Below are 17,669 nucleotides of genomic sequence, written 5' to 3' on the forward strand. Positions count from 1 at the left end.
TGAAGGGGGAGAGGTGAGATGGTTTTGTTTTAATACCAAAGAATACTGGAGCTAAAGGTCGATTGCTTTATCCAAGAAGATCCATATACATGCAGTCTGTGGGCAGATGCCCCTCCATCTCTATGACTATTATAATAACATGTAAAATTTGTGAAAGTTGGTTTTTATTGCCTCTCTGCTTTTCTTTTAGAGGTCGAAAATGTAAGCCTATTTTTGTACAGATAGCAAGACAAGTGGTTAAGCTAAATGCTTCAGACCTTCGTCTACCCTCTCGAGCCTGGAAAGTTAAACTGGTTGGAGAAGGAGCTGATGATGCTGGAGGAGTATTTGATGACACAATTACAGAGATGTGCCAGGTATTTTTGTTGTCTGGTATGCTGGAAATAATCACAGATATTTGGGAAGTTTTGTTTTTTATCGATAGTTTCATAAGGAACTGAATTACATATATACATTTAATTTTTGTAAACTAGCAAAGAAATATTTATGAATTAGGGTCCTGAACTTAATAGATGTTTGAGTTGAACTTTATTATATAAAAGTTATATTGCTATTAAGTGTATAAAAGTAATATTTAGATTTTTAGAAATGAGTACCAACATTTTGCTTTCTATTAGCATTTACATGTTCATTATAATATTTTAAGCAAGATTTTTAAAAGATTTTTTTTTTATATGTCGGAAAGCACCTGTACTCTTAATCTTGTTGGCACTTTGTCAAAAGTCTGATATGCAGTCCTCTGAAGCAGAGTGAAACCCAACCAGATTAAAATGTTATTGGGAAATAACTTTTTAAAAATAAATAAATTAAACTACATTAGAACATAGATAATGTTAATGTTGATTTTCCAAGTAAATGTATGTAATGCAGGGATCCTTATATATGATTTAGTTGCTCTGTTTCTGTTAGAGTATCATACCACTGCTCTAAGGTAACATTTCTAATTCTGAAACTCCATTTCCCCAAGGGACCTATAGATAGACTTTAGAGGATTCCATAAACTTGGATAGGGAGGGAGGAGGGGAGGAAATACATATTTATATTCACTAGCTTCTAACTGAAATTAGTATTTCCTTCAATTATTATTATAAACAACAAACATTATTCTCCAGGGGCTCACAAGGCTTTACCAAACTACCAAAGAGGTTTATAATGCAAAAATATTTTCTGCCATAGGGATGAAGTCTCAAGAAAGTCCCAACAAACTCATACTAAGATCCACATTGGCAACATTGACACTGTTTTGGTTCTAATACATCTAGTTTGTCATGGTATCAAAAATTACTAGTAATACACAGCCTCTCTAGAAGATTCTATGACTAACTAGTGTTAGTGAAAACCTATAATTTCAAGTTATTTTTAGTGTGTATGCTTTTTCCTGGGGGATAGGGATTGTGAAATAATATTAAGTGCATTCAGTTCATTTGTGGAAGCACTTGACTTGTTATTTTTGAAGTATATATGTTTTTAATCTGACAGGAACTTGAAACTGGTGTAGTTGACCTTCTTATTCCATCCCCAAATGCTACAGCAGAAGTGGGTTACAACAGAGACAGGTAAATTTACTAAAAAAATTGCTGAAAACCTATAGTAAATTCTACAGTCTATATGGGAATATATATGGTCTGTATTTTAAGAAATGTTTGGTTTCAAAGTCCATCAAAAGATAATCCTATAAGGCTAAAACAACAAAAAAAAAATAACATTTTGTAACATTTAATTACAGAGTTTTTTGCTTTATGAACTTGTAACAGTTATAAATACAAGCTATTTGGAAGATAAATCATTTTGGAACAAATCTAATCTTTATTTTACCTAACTTATTTATTATGCTTTTAAAAATATTCTAATATATAGCAGAGGCCATGTATTTGGATAGTAATACTTCATAGATTTTGATCCTAATTTATTACTAAAATAATGGGGAAAAGTTTGTTCAATTTCTTTTTCTTTTCTTTTTTAAGGTTCCTTTTTAACCCTTCAGCCTTTTTAGATGAACACTTAATGCAGTTTAAGTTCTTGGGAATTCTGATGGGTGTTGCTATCCGTACCAAGAAGCCTTTAGACCTCCACTTGGCTCCAATGGTTTGGAAACAGTTGTGCTGTATCCCACTCACGTTAGAGGACTTGGAGGAAGTGGATCTGCTCTATGTGCAGACCCTTAATAGCATTCTTCACATTGAAGACAGTGGGATTACTGAAGAGAATTTCCATGAGGTAAATTACTTATTGCAACATCTTGTTATTGGTATTTATTGCAGATTTATATAAGTTAACATTAATTAGGGATATTTCTTTTAAAGTTCAGGTTCTTTCTGACTTATAGTTGTCTTGTAGTTTGATTCATTTTTCTTTGGTGCCTGCAGCAAATATAATACAACTTGTTGCTGCTAACATACCTGCTAATGGAAAAAATCATCTCGCCCTCAGTTTCTACTGCTGGCCTTCCCCCATTAATATGTTATAAATAGGGAGGATCAAACTCTGTTACAGGGAAGAATATAGTAGTAGACCTCAGTTTGGGGAGTGTTTTTTTTTTGTGGAACTATACATATATTATGACATGGCAAATCTATATTTTTTTAGTTAAAATTTTCAGTTTTAACAAATACTGTAAGTGTACTTTTTGTTCTCTGTATCTAGATGATTCCGCTTGATTCTTTTGTGGGTCAGAGTGCTGATGGCAAGATGGTTCCTATAATCCCTGGTGGGAATAGCATCCCACTTACATTTTCTAATAGAAAGGAGTATGTGGAGAGGGCTATTGAGTATAGACTTCATGAAATGGACCGGCAGGTAAGATGAATATTATGATTATAAAAATCTGACATCACTGATTCTGATTTTTATATTTCAAGGGATAGATATTTACTGTTTGATTTGTATTTCAATTCCCAAGTGAATGTTTTTCTAATAACTCAGTATTTCTAATGATACAATTTTCTTTCTAACGTATTTCAGCTGTTCTAATCAGTGCTATACTTAGAATTCCCTAAAAAATTTTTTTTTATAATTTTCAACTTTTTCTTTGCTAATTAATGCTTATCATGTTTGTACCTAGAATTCTTTCCTCTTCTTCACTCTAGTCCTAGAAAGCTTAAATACAGTTTTCTCTTAATGTTTACCTATAGTATGATTACCCTTGCTTTTGAACTTCCTCAGTTAGAAAAAACAGTATTTCTATAGTGCTGTAATGTTCCTGTGCACTTAATGAATGAATATAAAGGGCTAATGTTAATACTGTTTACCCATAGAAACTCAACAAAAGGAAAGGATCTTTACTAATTAATAAATGTTTGTGTGAATGAATAAATGAATGTATAAATATTAGGGAAAGCACAATGTATAACAAGTGAAAATAGAACTTAGGCAATTTTTTGTCAATAAAATTTTATTTATAGGATGATCTAGGGATTTCTAGAGAGCTGTAACTCAGCACACTGAGTGAAATGGAGGTGGAAAATATGGAATCTATAGTCTTATTTATTTTTGTTAGGCTCCTGAATGTTATCCTATTTTATCATTTTATTTCTGTCTTGATTTTTCTATAAAGGTGGTAAGTTATACTTTTCAGCTTTACTGGTATTTTTGATTTCTAAGAAAATTTTAAGGTATCCAGAATCTTTTGGACCAAATTATCTCGTGAAGGTACAAGGAAATTGTTAGTCTACTATTATAGTAGTATTCAAAATATTAGTAAACATTTATTAAGCACTTACTTTGTGCCCAACACTGTACTGAAGCTCTGGAGACACAAAGAAAGGTTAAAGACAGACCCTGGCCTTGAGGAATTAATAATCTAATGGAGAAGGCAATAGCAAACAAATATGCACAAGCTAGCTATGTACAGGATAAAGAAGAAATTATAAGCAGAAGGAAGATACTCGAATGGAAAGAGATTAGGAAAGGCTTTCTGCAGGAAAAGGACTTTGAGCTGGGTTTTGAAAGAAGGCAAGGGTGGTCTGGAAGCAGAGATGAGAAGTGAGTGTGTACTAGGCATGGGGAACAACCAGAGAAATGCCTGGAACTGAGAAATGGAGTGCTTTGTCTGTGGAGGAGCTAGGAGGCCAGGGTCATTGGAATGAAGTCTGTGTTTAAGGGGTGGAGGTAATAATAAGGTGTAAGACTACTACTGGAAAGCTGAGGAGGATGTCAAGTAGTGTACGTCCTTGAATGTCAAACTGGATTTTGTGTCTGATCCTGAAGGGGGTTGGGAGTCACTGGAGTATATTGAGTAAAGTGATGAACTGTTTTTTGGACTGGGTGTCTTATAGGCATCTCAAATCCAACATGACCAAAACAAAACTCGTTGTCTTTTCTCCCAAACCCCAAGCCTCTATTGAATTTACCTATTTTTGATGAAGGCACTACCATTCTTCCAGTCACATAAGTTCAGAACTTTGGAGTCATCCTCAACTCCTTATTCTTCATTACTCTAAATATCTAATAAGTTGCTGTATTTTTTTATTCTGCTTTCATCCCTTGCATCCATTCCTTTCTCTCTACTACCCTTGTTCAGGCTCTTGTCACCTCTCACCTAGTCTCTCGGTTTCCTCATGCTCAAAATCTTCCTTTTGTGATCCATCCTTAACACAGTTGCCAAAGAACTATCACTGAAGCACTGATAGGTAGTGTCCCCATTTCATAAACTTCATTGGCTCCCTCTTACCTCTAGGATCAAATACAAACTCCTGTGCTTGGACATTGGAAATCATCATAGCTAGGCCTCCAAACTACCTTTCCGTTCTGACGTGGTACATTGTTCATCTACCTTTGGTCCCACCAGACCCGATGCCTTGCTATTCCTTACACATGACATTATCTGTGAGCTGTCGTACAGATTGTCTGCAGTGCCTGAAGTGTCCACCTGTTCGTTTCCCCACTTTCCTCTGACGTTCAGCATAAACCCTGCCTTCTTCATAGATCTCTCCTGTCCTCTGATGCTGTTGATTGCTCCCACTTGAATTACCTTGATTTTATTTTGTACAGATTTGATTGTTTTTATATGTTGTCTTCCCCTGGACAATATAAACTCTCTGAGAGCATAGACTCTCCTCATATGGTGCCTGGTACATAGTAGCAGATTCCATAAAGACTATTAAGTAGATAGTTTTGAATTAAATTTATATAAAACGTAAAGTTAACTTTAGACAACAGTCATATCTCTGAGAAGCAGTGTGAGTTAGTAAAAGCACCTGGAGTCAGGACTTGGATCTAGCATAGGTTAGCTATAAGACCATGATTAAGTCATTTAACTTTTCAAGTCTTCAGTTTTCTTATCTGTGAAATGGGAACAATAATACTCAACTTTCAGAGAAATATTTTGTAAATCTTAAAGTCTTATGTTAATGTCATTCATTACTATTTGTCATAATTAGTATATAGTCTTGCTGGATGGCCTCTAGAATGTAGCTCATCTCTCACACCCATGATCGACCTGAGGTTGTCGGGATCATCTGCTCCAGCCCTGCTCATTTTACAAATGAGAAAGCTAAAACCCAGGGAGGGGAAGCTGACTTGCCCGAAGTCCCACAGGGTGTAAATGTCAGTGGCTCAGTCCACTGTCAGCGTCACCTCTACATCTGCCAGCAGTGTGAAATGAAGGCCTGCCCTCCAGGCCATAGCACCATGCTGGCAGCTCTGAGAGGAAGCAAAGACACGAGTGGGCATAGTCCCTACGTTTAAGAGCCTTAGACTTGCTAGAAAGTCAAGACATTCACACATAAAACAATAAGAGGTTGTCTTCATCTATCCCTTTAAGCAGTAAGTGCTATCAAGGAAGATAAAAACAAGAGTGGAATAAAGGATAGGATGTAAAACAGTTTGGGAAGGTTCATGATGCAGAAGTGAGAGCATTCCCAGTTAGAAAAGTTCAAAGGAACAGCCAGTTGCATTTGGAGACTTTTGATTTGACTGCAGCAAGGGGCAGACCCTGAGGGATTAAGGGAAATTCTTTTTACAAAACTACAACATGTGGGTAAACAGAGATCATTGAATTTTCTTTCAAACTCTTGGGGCTTTTAGGTAGCTGCTGTTCGAGAAGGAATGTCATGGATCATCCCGGTACCCTTGTTATCCCTCCTGACTGCCAAACAACTCGAGCAAATGGTCTGCGGAATGCCCGAAATCTCTGTCGAAGTTCTAAAGAAAGTTGTTCGATACAGGGAGGTGGATGAGCAACATCAGTTGGTACAGTGGTTCTGGCACACCTTGGAGGAGTTCTCCAATGAGGAGAGAGTCCTCTTTATGAGATTTGTGTCAGGAAGGTCTCGGCTGCCTGCTAACACTGCAGATATATCTCAGCGATTCCAGATCATGAAGGTTGATAGGGTAAGCTCCTCTCTATTTTGTTCTTCCTCTTCTCAATTGGATAGGTTTAGAACAAAGGAAAAAAAACAAGCTGCTGTTCTCATGTAGGCTCAGAATTTATGTGATTTTAATAGAGATTTCTGAGTTCCTTCTTAAGTAATCAGAATCATCTAAAGCAATAACTTCCTATAATAAACGCTTCATAAATTGAAAGCAAGTGCAGAGTGCTACTCACACAGCATTTCGGAACACGGATTCTTTTGAATCATATTTAGAGTTGAAATGATCATTTTGTAATCAGCATTTTGTTGACTTTGAACATTTCTTTTCACTCAAGTTTGAGTTTCCATTAGGGATTAAGATTTTAGTTACTGAAGGTAGTCTCCAGAATGAATTTGAATATAAACCATGTTGTGTTTTGAGCCCACTTAGCTAACAAAATTTGGCTTTTTGTTATCCTAACCTCTTCCCCTAAAATAAGTGACCATTTCATTGTATTTTCCTTAGGGGCAACATCTGTAAACCTTCATTCTTAAATATAATTCCTATAACTACTAGCTCCGTAGTTATAGGACTTTTCCATCTTTCTGGCACAAGACATCCTATGAAAGTGTTTTTTGGTTTGTTTTTTCACATTTTCTCCACATTAAGGCCTTGCTAGAAACTGGGTGGAAATGTTTTTTAACTGTTTTTTAGAGAAAAAAAGAAAAAAGGGAAATGTTCACTTTACAATCAATGCCTTTTTTATTTGATATGCACAACTGCACACAACCTCAGTAATAACTGATCTGCTGGCTATTCTGTAATAACTTCAGTTGCCTGGAAATTTAAACAATTGAATGTGTTCTTTATGCTTTTTAGATAGTTTCTTCAGTTTTCAAATTTGATTTAATCATCCCTTTTTCCTTATATTTTTTCTAAAATAGAATTTGGCAGATAGTTCTATTTGTTTCCAGCTTGACACCTTTATACTAAATACCAAATCTTTTATTCTAAATATACAATCTCATATACTGCCACTGGCCTACCTCTTTATTCTCCAAATATGGCAACTTAGCAGCTACCCTATATTTATGGCCTTGAGTGCTAATAGTATATATGCCAAGAGAATTGAGCTAGAGAGAGGGAGAAGGAATTTTGTTGATTTCAAATAGTCCTTCTTTTAAGCAGGCTATAACTGAAGAGGCCAGGAGTCATTTCAGTGATTTGATTCCTGGGTATAGTTAAGAAAAACATGACTACCAGGATTATTTCATGGCTAAGTAATGGCTATGAAAAATGAATAACGGAAATTTAATGCTTGGCAGGAGGAGAAGTATGGCAGTAAGCAGTGTCTTTTTTTGTTTCTTTTAATGACCATACTCAATAGGTTTCTTTTTCTTCTCTCTACAGCCTTACGACAGCTTGCCTACCTCACAGACCTGTTTCTTTCAATTGAGGCTTCCACCTTACTCCAGTCAGCTAATCATGGCAGAGCGTTTGCGCTATGCAATCAATAACTGCAGGTCGATAGACATGGACAATTACATGCTCTCCCGCAATGTGGACAATGCAGAGGGCTCAGACACAGATTATTAACCTGTGAACAAAATCATCTTCCTTTTATTACAGAATAATGCCCAATTCCAATTCAATGTCAAGACACTTTTATGGTAAACATAGATGTTTTAGGAGCATAAACCAACATTATAAACAGTGGCCACATTTAGTTACTCTAAATGTAACAACAAAAGAGAATAGATGTTTTTATTTTTCTGTGATTGTAAAAAAACAAAAAAACAAAAAAAGAAATTAAAAGTGCTCTCGGTAAGGTTTTCTCCCCCACCCTCCAACCCTTTCCCTGCCCCTCCATATTTGGTCACTTTTGATAAGTTTGCATGGAGCCATTTGGTGCATTTTTGGTTGGGAATGGTATATTTGTAAGCCCTCCCAGTGAACATGAAGTTGTACATTGTGTATAATTGTTCATTAGAAAGGACAGTTTTACATGAATATTCATATATTTATTTTGTTTTAATTTGAATTGCCTGTGCAGGGTTCCTTATGCAGAGAAATAAAGCAGATTCAAGAATTTTCGTGTGATGATTTTGTTACCATCCATTTATCTCAAATGACTGAGTAGAATGGTATCATTGAGGCAGAGAATAGAAGAGAGAGAAAATGAGGTTTTCTATGCTGCAAGAGCTTTGTTAGGGTGGTGAGTAAAGACATGTGCTTTGTTCATTTAGCATCAAGATTTTTTGAATCATTCATTAGCACATCAGATTTTTAACTTGAGAATTCAAGGTTCAAGTCCTAATTCCAGTGAATAGGGTTTGTTTTGTTTTGTTTTTAAGACTGAGAATTGTACAAGTCCAGTGACAGATGTCTATTTGAGAAGGAAAGCCTACCTAAATTCAGAGAGGTTTATTACTTCTCAGATACTAGATGCCAAGTCCCTAGAGGGCTTGTTGACAGATATACCCAGACTCATGAAACAAGAAGTCCTTGAGCAATTGTTGTACCTTGCATAATGTTTTTGCATACAGGTGCTTAATAATATGCTATATGAAATTAACTTGAGACTGAAGAGTATGGCTGGTAGGAGTTATGGCAGTGAAGGAGACATTCTAACAGCCCTTGAACAGATAGACATGTCAGTGGATAAACCATTCTTTTATCAATCATTTTGAGATTTGTGAATGCTCAGGTAGGGAATCTCTTTTGGGATGTGAACAAATTAGGAGGGAGTCTATATAAAGAATGGTTTTTATCTCTCTTTTATACTTAAACTGTTGACAAAATTTCCATCATTTGGAATTTGTTCTCACGTTTTCTTTTAAGATGAGCCTTAATGTCATTTTCATTTTATTCTCTCTTTTAGAACTAGTTCTTTTAAAAAACTGTCCAATTTATATGCTCTTTGGGATGAAGACAATGACCCAGAACCTCCTAATTCTACTAGGAGTAGTCAACAAGTTAGTCATATAATAATAATCTGAATAGATTTTATGTATTTTATCACTTTGTATTGTATTTTATTATTGATATATTGAGGATGGTTAGGCCAGTTTGGGTTAGTTTGGGCTTTAAATTTGATGGGAAAAAACAGTGCTAAAAATGCTAACATGGATTGAAGGCAGAATTATGCAATGAATTCCATCAGAGAGTGAGATGTTTGTATTTTTTTTTTTTTTTGCCACAGTTAAGTGACTCTTGTATGGTCCAAATACAGTCTGATTTCCCTTCTGATGGAGATGAAGAAATAAGTATGTTTTTCCACACTCCAGGTTGTTAGGGACGATGCAGTGTTCCTGAAGGCTTCAGTGGGAACAGCAACAGCAAAAAGCTTCTGGAATGAAGGAGGGCAAGACTTGACCCTTGTCAGCCCACAAGAGGGCTACACAGAAAAGGAAGGAAAGGGACACCTATATGACACCCTATGCAGTTAGAACTTCAACCCACGTTAAAAAAAGGTAGTAGCAAGTGTGTATTTGCCAATTCAACTAAAAATGAATATCTGTCAAATTAGATTCTATAGAAAAAAAGAAGAGCTGAGACACAAAATAATCACAAGGCAAAATCCAAGAAAGTCGACCGTAGTAAAACCTACGACCTCAAGTGTCCATACTTGGACTCCCAAAGGGCATGCAACAAACAATCAGTAGAAGTCCTGACCAATGCAGTGGGGCATAACTAAGGCAGTACAGCTATAATTGAGATTTTGTGGTATGGAACCCCAATTAGAATATGGCTCTGTGTCAGTATATTTTATTCAGACAGATGGGATAGACTTGTAGATGAGGGAGTGAGAATGGATGACATTGTGGATTTAACAAGGTAGCCTGATTGATTTGAGGAACTTCAAAAATATTGAGGGAGAATCATGATGGGTGAAAATCACTGAAAGTAGAAACAGAAATGATTTTTCATATTGGAATACACCATAGACCACCTGGACAGAAAGTCTAAGAGAAATGCTTCAGGGCAAAAAGTCAGACCACATGGAACGAGAGTTGCTTGAGAATAAAATTATGAACACAGTGATGAGGAAGAATAGGATTTATCTAAAGAGGCCAATGTGAAAACACAGATTGCTCAGCAACCAACTTAGATTGGAAAACAATATGCAGAAGATGGAAGCAGAACTTCTGCTGAACTAAACAAGTTCAGAATGCACTGAGGCTGGCAAAGGAAAATAAGGACAACAAAAAGACATTTGATCCAAGAAGGGATTGATAATTGGTAACAGAGAAAGCAGAACTGTTCCATTGTTATCTTGATCCTGCTTTCTCTGCAAAAGAAAATGATGATTTACACTGGAAAGGGCAGAACAAAAATGACCAACAGATTTGATAGTCAATATCAGTCAAAAAATAAGAAGAGTACGCCTGGCTGCCCTTAATGAAATCAGGTCACCTGGCCCAGATGAACCAACATCCTTAGGGCTTGCAGGAACTGACTGTTGAGCTTTTGTCAGTTATATTGGAAAGATCTTTGAAAACAAGACTGGAGAAAGACAGATGTTGTAATTTTCAAAAAAGCAACGAGAATAGACCCTTCAAACTCTAGGCTTGCTTTCATCCTGAAAAAATTATAGAAGGGATCATTGAAGAGTTAAGAATATTGCTAAATATTAGGAAGGTAAAGGATGATTGACAGAGTCATCTTGACTTCATCAATCACATATCACACCACACTAATCTCGTTTGCTTTTTCAGTAGGATTGCTAAACCAGCAGAAGAGAATGCTATGTGTAGAGTTTACCTTTTTGATAGGGGCAGGCCTGAAATGGGCTTTCTTCAAGTTTGACTCTGGGAGGAAATGTGGCACATATAAATCATTGAGCAGTTAGCAAAAGGAATTTAATTTATCTCTAACACAGTAAGGATATGTGCAACGAGGTTACAGTGACATTTGGCTTCCATGGTAACAGTCCCTTCATTTCTATATGGAAACATATTCAGCATGTCAGGGTGCACAGATTTTAATGCCATTTTAGATAACCACCAAGGAGGAAGGGCTATGTGGTAGAATATAATCATGGCCTTGGTTGGCCAAACACCGGGAAGAAAGGACCAGTTAGGTCCCAGAGGCTGCTGTGTTGCCTTTAAGGGAAAAATCTCCCTGCTGTGTGAGAATGGGAGGTGTGGAGAGAGGAAACCCTGTACCTGTCACACATGACCCCTGCAGTGACCATTCTAAGGCTCTTCTAGAGGGCCTGCCAATGTTTAAATGCTTAGAGGGATTTTACTGGACAATCATCTTCATATAAATGAGTACTAAGGGGAAACAATCCTTTTCCTAAACCCCCAAAGAATCACAAAACAGAAAAGATTAAAAAAAAGTGGAGGACAGCAAATTTCAGACCTTTGTGATGGGTATTACCGCCCACTGGCAGTTCATCTAGGTCTCTTTCTGCAAGATGCTGAGATGAGCCAGAGCAGCCTGAAGACTGCCAGGGATACGGCACAAACGTTAACATCACCAGCACAGACAGTGTCTCCTCCTGTCATAAAGTTGTAATGACAAACACGATGGACACCAAAAACATCAGTGTCTACACCCTGTAGACACCGAATTTGAGCACAGTTAATATCATCCATCAGGATCATCTGTGGTAAAGTGGCTAAAGCATCATAAGCCTTTCAAGTTATTACTGAGGGAGATCTTTGCCAATATTGTTCCCCATTTAGCATTATCTGGGTCACCCACCAAGACCTTCCCCCTCTTAGAAAAACAATCAAGAGGATGATAGGAAATCTTGATCCCCTTCAGAGACCCCTGCAGAGAGATGCCCCCCTTCTGTAGTATCTAAATAAGAACTCACCCCTTTCTGAGGTGAAGATTACCACCACATCAACTGGAAGATCCCTTTTCTTCCAAGTAAATACTATGACGATATCAACTTTTTTACTTCTGTCATGAATTAAGACAGCCACGTGCCTCCCAACAATACCGCTTAGTCTGCTAAGCCCTCCTGAAGAAGAGTTGGCTAAATTATCCCAGAAGAAAGGAAGCTGTCTAATTGAGGGACACCTTGGCTATTTTTTTAGGATGTCACAGTTTTCTGAGGGGGATGTGGACTTTGAGGCCAATACAACCCTGACCTGAAAAAGGAATAAGCAACAACTGGAATTATATTCCAAAATAGTCCATTTTATCAGTAAGTTTTCCTATAAACTGGATCCCAGAAACCACTGTACCAGATAGTCCTCCCTCTTAGCATGGTGTTGCTTTATCATAGACCTAGCCTCTAAGTATCTAGATATCTGACCTGCGAAGTCAGATGAATGATTATATACCTTTTAATTAAGACCTTGCCCTAAAGTGGAAGAGTGCTATTTGCTAGGTTAAATGCCCCTTGGGTTAGGTATTTGTTCCAGTGAACCTAGTTGGGCACAGATTCCTTATCTTTAGTTGGGGGATCTTATAATCTTATGTCCCGCGCAGTGTGGGATCACTGTGCCAGAGTCCACATAGACACATGCCCAAACAATAATACAATGGGTGACATCAGCAAAATTCCTCTAATAATCCTGACCCAAAGTGGACAGTCTTGTCCTCGCCAAGCCCTAGAACACTTGTTGAGACCCTCGGCCACTGCTCAGGAATCTTGTAGATGAAGAGCATTTTTATCTTTTATTTTTTTCTGAGGCAATTGGGGTTAAGTGACATGCCCAGGGTCCCACAGCCAGGAAGTGTAAAGTATCTGAGGCCACATTTGAACTCGGGTCCTCCTGGTTCAGGACTGGTGCTATATCCATTGCACCACTAACTGCCCCATTAAAGAATATTTTTAAAATGCTTTCTTATATACTATCTGGAGCTCAGTCCTCTGGAAGAATTTTCTAGGAGCCCCATTCCCTATCATATTAGTATTAATATGATGGATTAGTAACTGCTGAAGTCCTTTTGTATAAGCCCCTTTCATAGTATATAATATATAGCAGGGCTTCTTAAACTTCAACTGTTTTTTTTTTTCCTACTCCTAAACCCTTTTTACCGTAATAAGCAATTTTTACCCCAGGTACAGGGATATCATGATCCACAGTTGAAGAAGCTTTGGTGTACAGAACTAAAACTGGCCTTCTTCAGGATCCAGGTCCTCACAGCTAGGAGCCCTTTGGGCTGATGGGTTCAAGGCCTTGAATGAGAGGCCTCCATCTCTGGTGTAGTTTCTGCTGGTTTGTGAAGGGCATTAACAGTGGAGGGACTATTGCAAGAGTGAGTTTCAAGGTCTCATTTCCATTTATCATTAGAGGCTTCCTGTGCCCTCCCCATTTGGTTAGAGGCATTATTGTATGACCCTATATTATCTACTCACTCTCAACTAGGGCCCAGTGACAAGCAAAGAAATGCTTTTCAAAAGTGACTTAAGAAAATGGTCATTTTGGGGTGGGAAATGACTTGTTTCTTTTAGAAGTGTGATATTTGTTTATTCTGGCTACTCCTTGCTCCCTGCCTTAGGCTCCATTCAGCCTAGTTTTTATGGACAGAGACCTCCAAATATGATCCAGATCTTCTATTGCGATAGGCTATTTGGGGCTCCGCTTGAGAAAAGTGAACTTGCAGGTGGTTTGTTAAGTGGATGGGGGTGAGTGCGCATTAGGATATCTAGGTGGGGAATGTGGATTCTCTGTGTCTTGAAGAGTCCAATAAGCCTCTGGGCTTTCATCCTAGTTTATGGGGAAGCAAATGCCAGAGGCTCTTTCTAGCCCAAAGCCCAGATTCCCTGGTATTCCCTTGATCTTGAGGGAGCAGTCAGACCCTGGGTTTTCTTTGGGGTGATTTCCCAATCTTGTCTCTGCTATAGGCTACCCCGTAATCTAGGGCCCCTGCTAGGCTAGTGGCCTATCTGTCCTGGGAGCATGTCATCAATGTAGTAATGTTGTGTATGATCTCTCAAGTCTGCCCATCACAATGGGGCAGTATAAGGGAGAATTTAAGTGTCCCTAGAGAAGGATGGTGGAGTTATGTTGGAAGCCTTCCCTGGGAAAGCAAATAGGTCTGGACTAATCTGAGCCACAGGAATAGAAAACAAAACTGCCATTCCACGTGCCTTGGGCCTGCGCTCGTTGACATGATGACACCGACAAGGTCAGGAGCAGCTCTCAGGGCCGTGTGCTTGGGGGCCTCTTCGGCTTCCCACCGGTAACCGTCATGGGCCCCTTACCATCTGTCTTCCCCATGGGCAGCACCCGTTGTCCGAGGAGCTGAGAGCACAAAGTACTTCTGCTTGCTTCCATATTAGAGAGGCAAAGAACTTTCACCACCCTGGAGACCTCATGTTTCAGGCATGTCCGAGACTTCATTTGGGGTCGTCTTGGCAGATACTGGAGGGGTTTGCCATTTTCTTGACCAGCTCATTTTACAGATGAGGAAACTGAGACAAACAGGGTTAAGTGACTAATTACAACTAGTGTCTGAGACCAGATTTGAACTCAGAAAGTGTCTTTCTGATTCCAGAGCCTGCACAATATCCACTGGGCCACCTCGCTGATCTAATGTTAATTGGTGTTAACTTCATAGGACAGGTTCTTTTTGATTCCCCCATCATAATGCACAGAGCTTCCTGAAATGGCCCAGACAGATCCTCCCAAGGGCCTATCTTCCTTCATGGTCTGCCCTCTGCAGCCTTGCTTAAATGATCCAGATATGGGGCAGCGGCTTTAGAGGATGTCTTAAGCTTGCTTGGAGCTCAAGCCCCAAGTTCTAGTCGCTATGTTTCAGGAACCATATCCAAAGCTCCCACTGAGAGAGACTGTCATTGCTTTCCTGAGACTCCTCCCCTTATTCCCAGAATGGGTCTTTATGCTGACAGCAGTATCTGCCCAGACCCCAACTGTCTTAGCCTCCTGCTTAGATTTCACCAGTTGATTGTCCTATACCTTTTACAACTAAATTCTAAGGCCATTCTGTCTGATGAGTTACGCTCTAATAGGGCGTAACTCAGAAGGAGGGATCTGGTTGACTCACAAGACATTCTGGGCCTAGGATCTGGAAGCCTATGTTGGGGGTCAAGTTTTTGACGGTGATGGATATAACTAATTTAGCAAACCCATTTCCTTTAAGAACTTCTCCCCATTCCTTGCAGATTCCCACTGGGGAGCCAGCTGCAATGGAAATTCATCTTTATGGCTTAGGGACAATATTGTCTTCAGTGTGTTCAGAACCTTGTGGATTTTTTTCAAGATGGGAGAATTGGGTCAATGGGAGAGAGAGCATATAAAAAGAGGACAAGAGATAGTTTTTGTTGGATAAGAAAAGAATCTTTCTCCGGAAGAAAAAAAGTAAGCTTTGAAAATGATGTTGACTATTGTTGGTGGAACTGTAAATGGATCCAACCATTCTGGAGAGCAATCTGGCGCTATGCCCAAAGGGCTATCAAAGTGTGCATACCCTTTGAAACCAGCAGTGTCACTACTGGGCTTATACCCCAAAGAGATCTTAAAGGAGGGAAAGGGACCCACATGTGCAAAAATGTCTGTAGCAGCCCTGTTTGTAGTGGCCAGAAACTGGAAAATGAATGGATGCCCATCAACTGGAGAATGGCTGAATAAATTGTGGTATATGAATATTATGGAATATTAGTGTTCTGTAAGAAACTATCATCAGCAGGATGATTTCAGAGAGACCTGGAAAGACTTACATGAACTGATGCTGAGTGAAATGAGCAGGAGATCATTAAAGATGGCAGCAAAATTATATGAAGATTAATTCTGATGGATGTAGTTCTCTTCAACAATGAGATGATTCAGACCAGTTCCAATTGTTCAGTGATGAAGAGAGCCATCTGCACCCAGGGAGAGGACTGTGGGAGCTGAGTGTGGATCACAAGATAGTATTTTCACGCTTTCTGTTGTTATTTGCTTGCATTCTTGTTTTCCTTATCAGATTTTTTTCTTTCTAGATCCGACTTTTCTTGTGCAGCAAGTTAGCTGTATAAATATGTACACATATATTGGATTTGACATATATTTTAACATATTTAATGTGTATTGAATTACCTGCCAGCTAGGGGAGGGGGTGGAGGGAAAGAGGGAAAAATTTGGAACAGAAAGTTTTGCAAGAGTCAGTGATGAAAAATAATCCCTGCATATGTTTCGTAAATAAAAAGCTTTAATAAAAAAGAAAGAAAATAATGTTGACTAACCTGATTTGGAATGATGAGGTTTTTTTTTTTTTTCAGCAAGTGCTTTATTTCTATTACTTCCTCAGACTGAGGTAGTAAAGATGTGAAAAAGGAAACAGCAAAATCTGATGTCTGTCCATTGCAGAACCAGCTGTTTATAATATCTTTCCAGGTGGCTTAAGTATAATCGTTAGTATCCGCTCTGTGTAAAACTGCAGCGGATGTTGTTTGCCTCATAGAGCGCTTCTCTGGTGGAGAGGAGGGATTTGTGTTTTGATCCAGCGTTTGAAAGATTCTAACATACCACGATCATAGACGAGGCCTGTGTGGTAGCCACTGAGGACTTAGCCTGCCAATGGTAAGAATTCTTGGTTTCAAAGATATCTTGTAATATGTCTTTCTGTCTGATCCTTAATGAAATGGTTCTCCAGGAAAAGCAGCATCCTCTGGCACGGTGTATTGTTGAATAAAGTTCATAGCTCAGGGCCGTGCTGGTATTGTTGTGCAAAGATGTTTTACCATCTTTCCTCCTAACCACCCCATGTGCTGAAGACCGTGTTAGGTTATCAAGCTCTTTTCCCAAATGTCCCTCACAAGCAGAGACATTTGTCACAGAGCTTCTTTTTAAAAGGACAAAAAACAAAATAGTTGTGCCTTTACTGCAAGTCTTTACTTTTTCCCCATCTGCTCATTACTTTTAAAATAAAACAATAGAGATATTGCATGGTTTTTAAAATTGCAATTTAGAGTTCTTGAGCTTCTACTCTTGGCAAGCTTCTCGGGTCCATCCAACAGAAATGCTCTGGTGTGAGGTACAATTTTAATCCGTTGCATATTTTTCTGTTTTGTATACTGGTAGCAGCTTCTTTTACTGAATAAATCTCAGTTCCTTGTTTCATGCTCTTAAGGAAGTCCAATGGAAATGGTTCCTAGTCTGTGGTGCACGAGTGATGTTGGCAGAGAAAAACTGTGGGATTGTTGCTGAGCTTGAGGAAGGGTTAGACTTTTCATTACAGGGACTTTCAGCCCCAACAGAGGAAGGGGCATTTTGTTTATTGACAAGTCATTTGTTCGGTAAACAAATATTTCTCATCTTTATGATCATTATGAGAGTATTTTAAATTGTTCACCCTTTTTATATTTTTGTTTCCCTAGTGTGTTAAAGTGCCACTTAAAAGATGACTTTATTTATAATCACTAATTCTTACCAGAGATTTATATATGATACATACACATACAGATATCA

General features: G+C 38.4%; 1 protein-coding gene across 9 annotated transcripts in view; it reads left to right on the plus strand.

Annotated features, from left to right (window-relative positions):
- HERC1 (HECT and RLD domain containing E3 ubiquitin protein ligase family member 1) overlaps positions 1–8,384 on the plus strand; it is a 189,782-nt gene extending 181,398 nt beyond the window's left edge. For 8 of the 9 annotated variants that reach the window (XM_023497786.2, XM_031955415.1, XM_031955421.1 and 5 more), the window contains exons 73-78: positions 191–356; positions 1,480–1,556; positions 1,965–2,217; positions 2,644–2,796; positions 6,025–6,330; positions 7,702–8,051. In XM_023497786.2, coding sequence (XP_023353554.1) covers positions 191–356; positions 1,480–1,556; positions 1,965–2,217; positions 2,644–2,796; positions 6,025–6,330; positions 7,702–7,887 — 1,141 coding nt within the window. In that variant the 3' untranslated portion in view covers positions 7,888–8,051. Of the gene's footprint in view, positions 1–190; positions 357–1,479; positions 1,557–1,964; positions 2,218–2,643; positions 2,797–6,024; positions 6,331–7,701 lie in introns of all 9 variants that reach the window. The other variant, XM_031955414.1, reaches the window with a different exon arrangement.
- Positions 8,385–17,669: the final 9,285 nt, after the last annotated feature.

This window comes from Sarcophilus harrisii, chromosome 2 (genome assembly GCF_902635505.1).
Source record: "Sarcophilus harrisii chromosome 2, mSarHar1.11, whole genome shotgun sequence".
In the NCBI taxonomy this organism is placed as follows: Eukaryota; Metazoa; Chordata; class Mammalia; order Dasyuromorphia; family Dasyuridae; genus Sarcophilus; species Sarcophilus harrisii.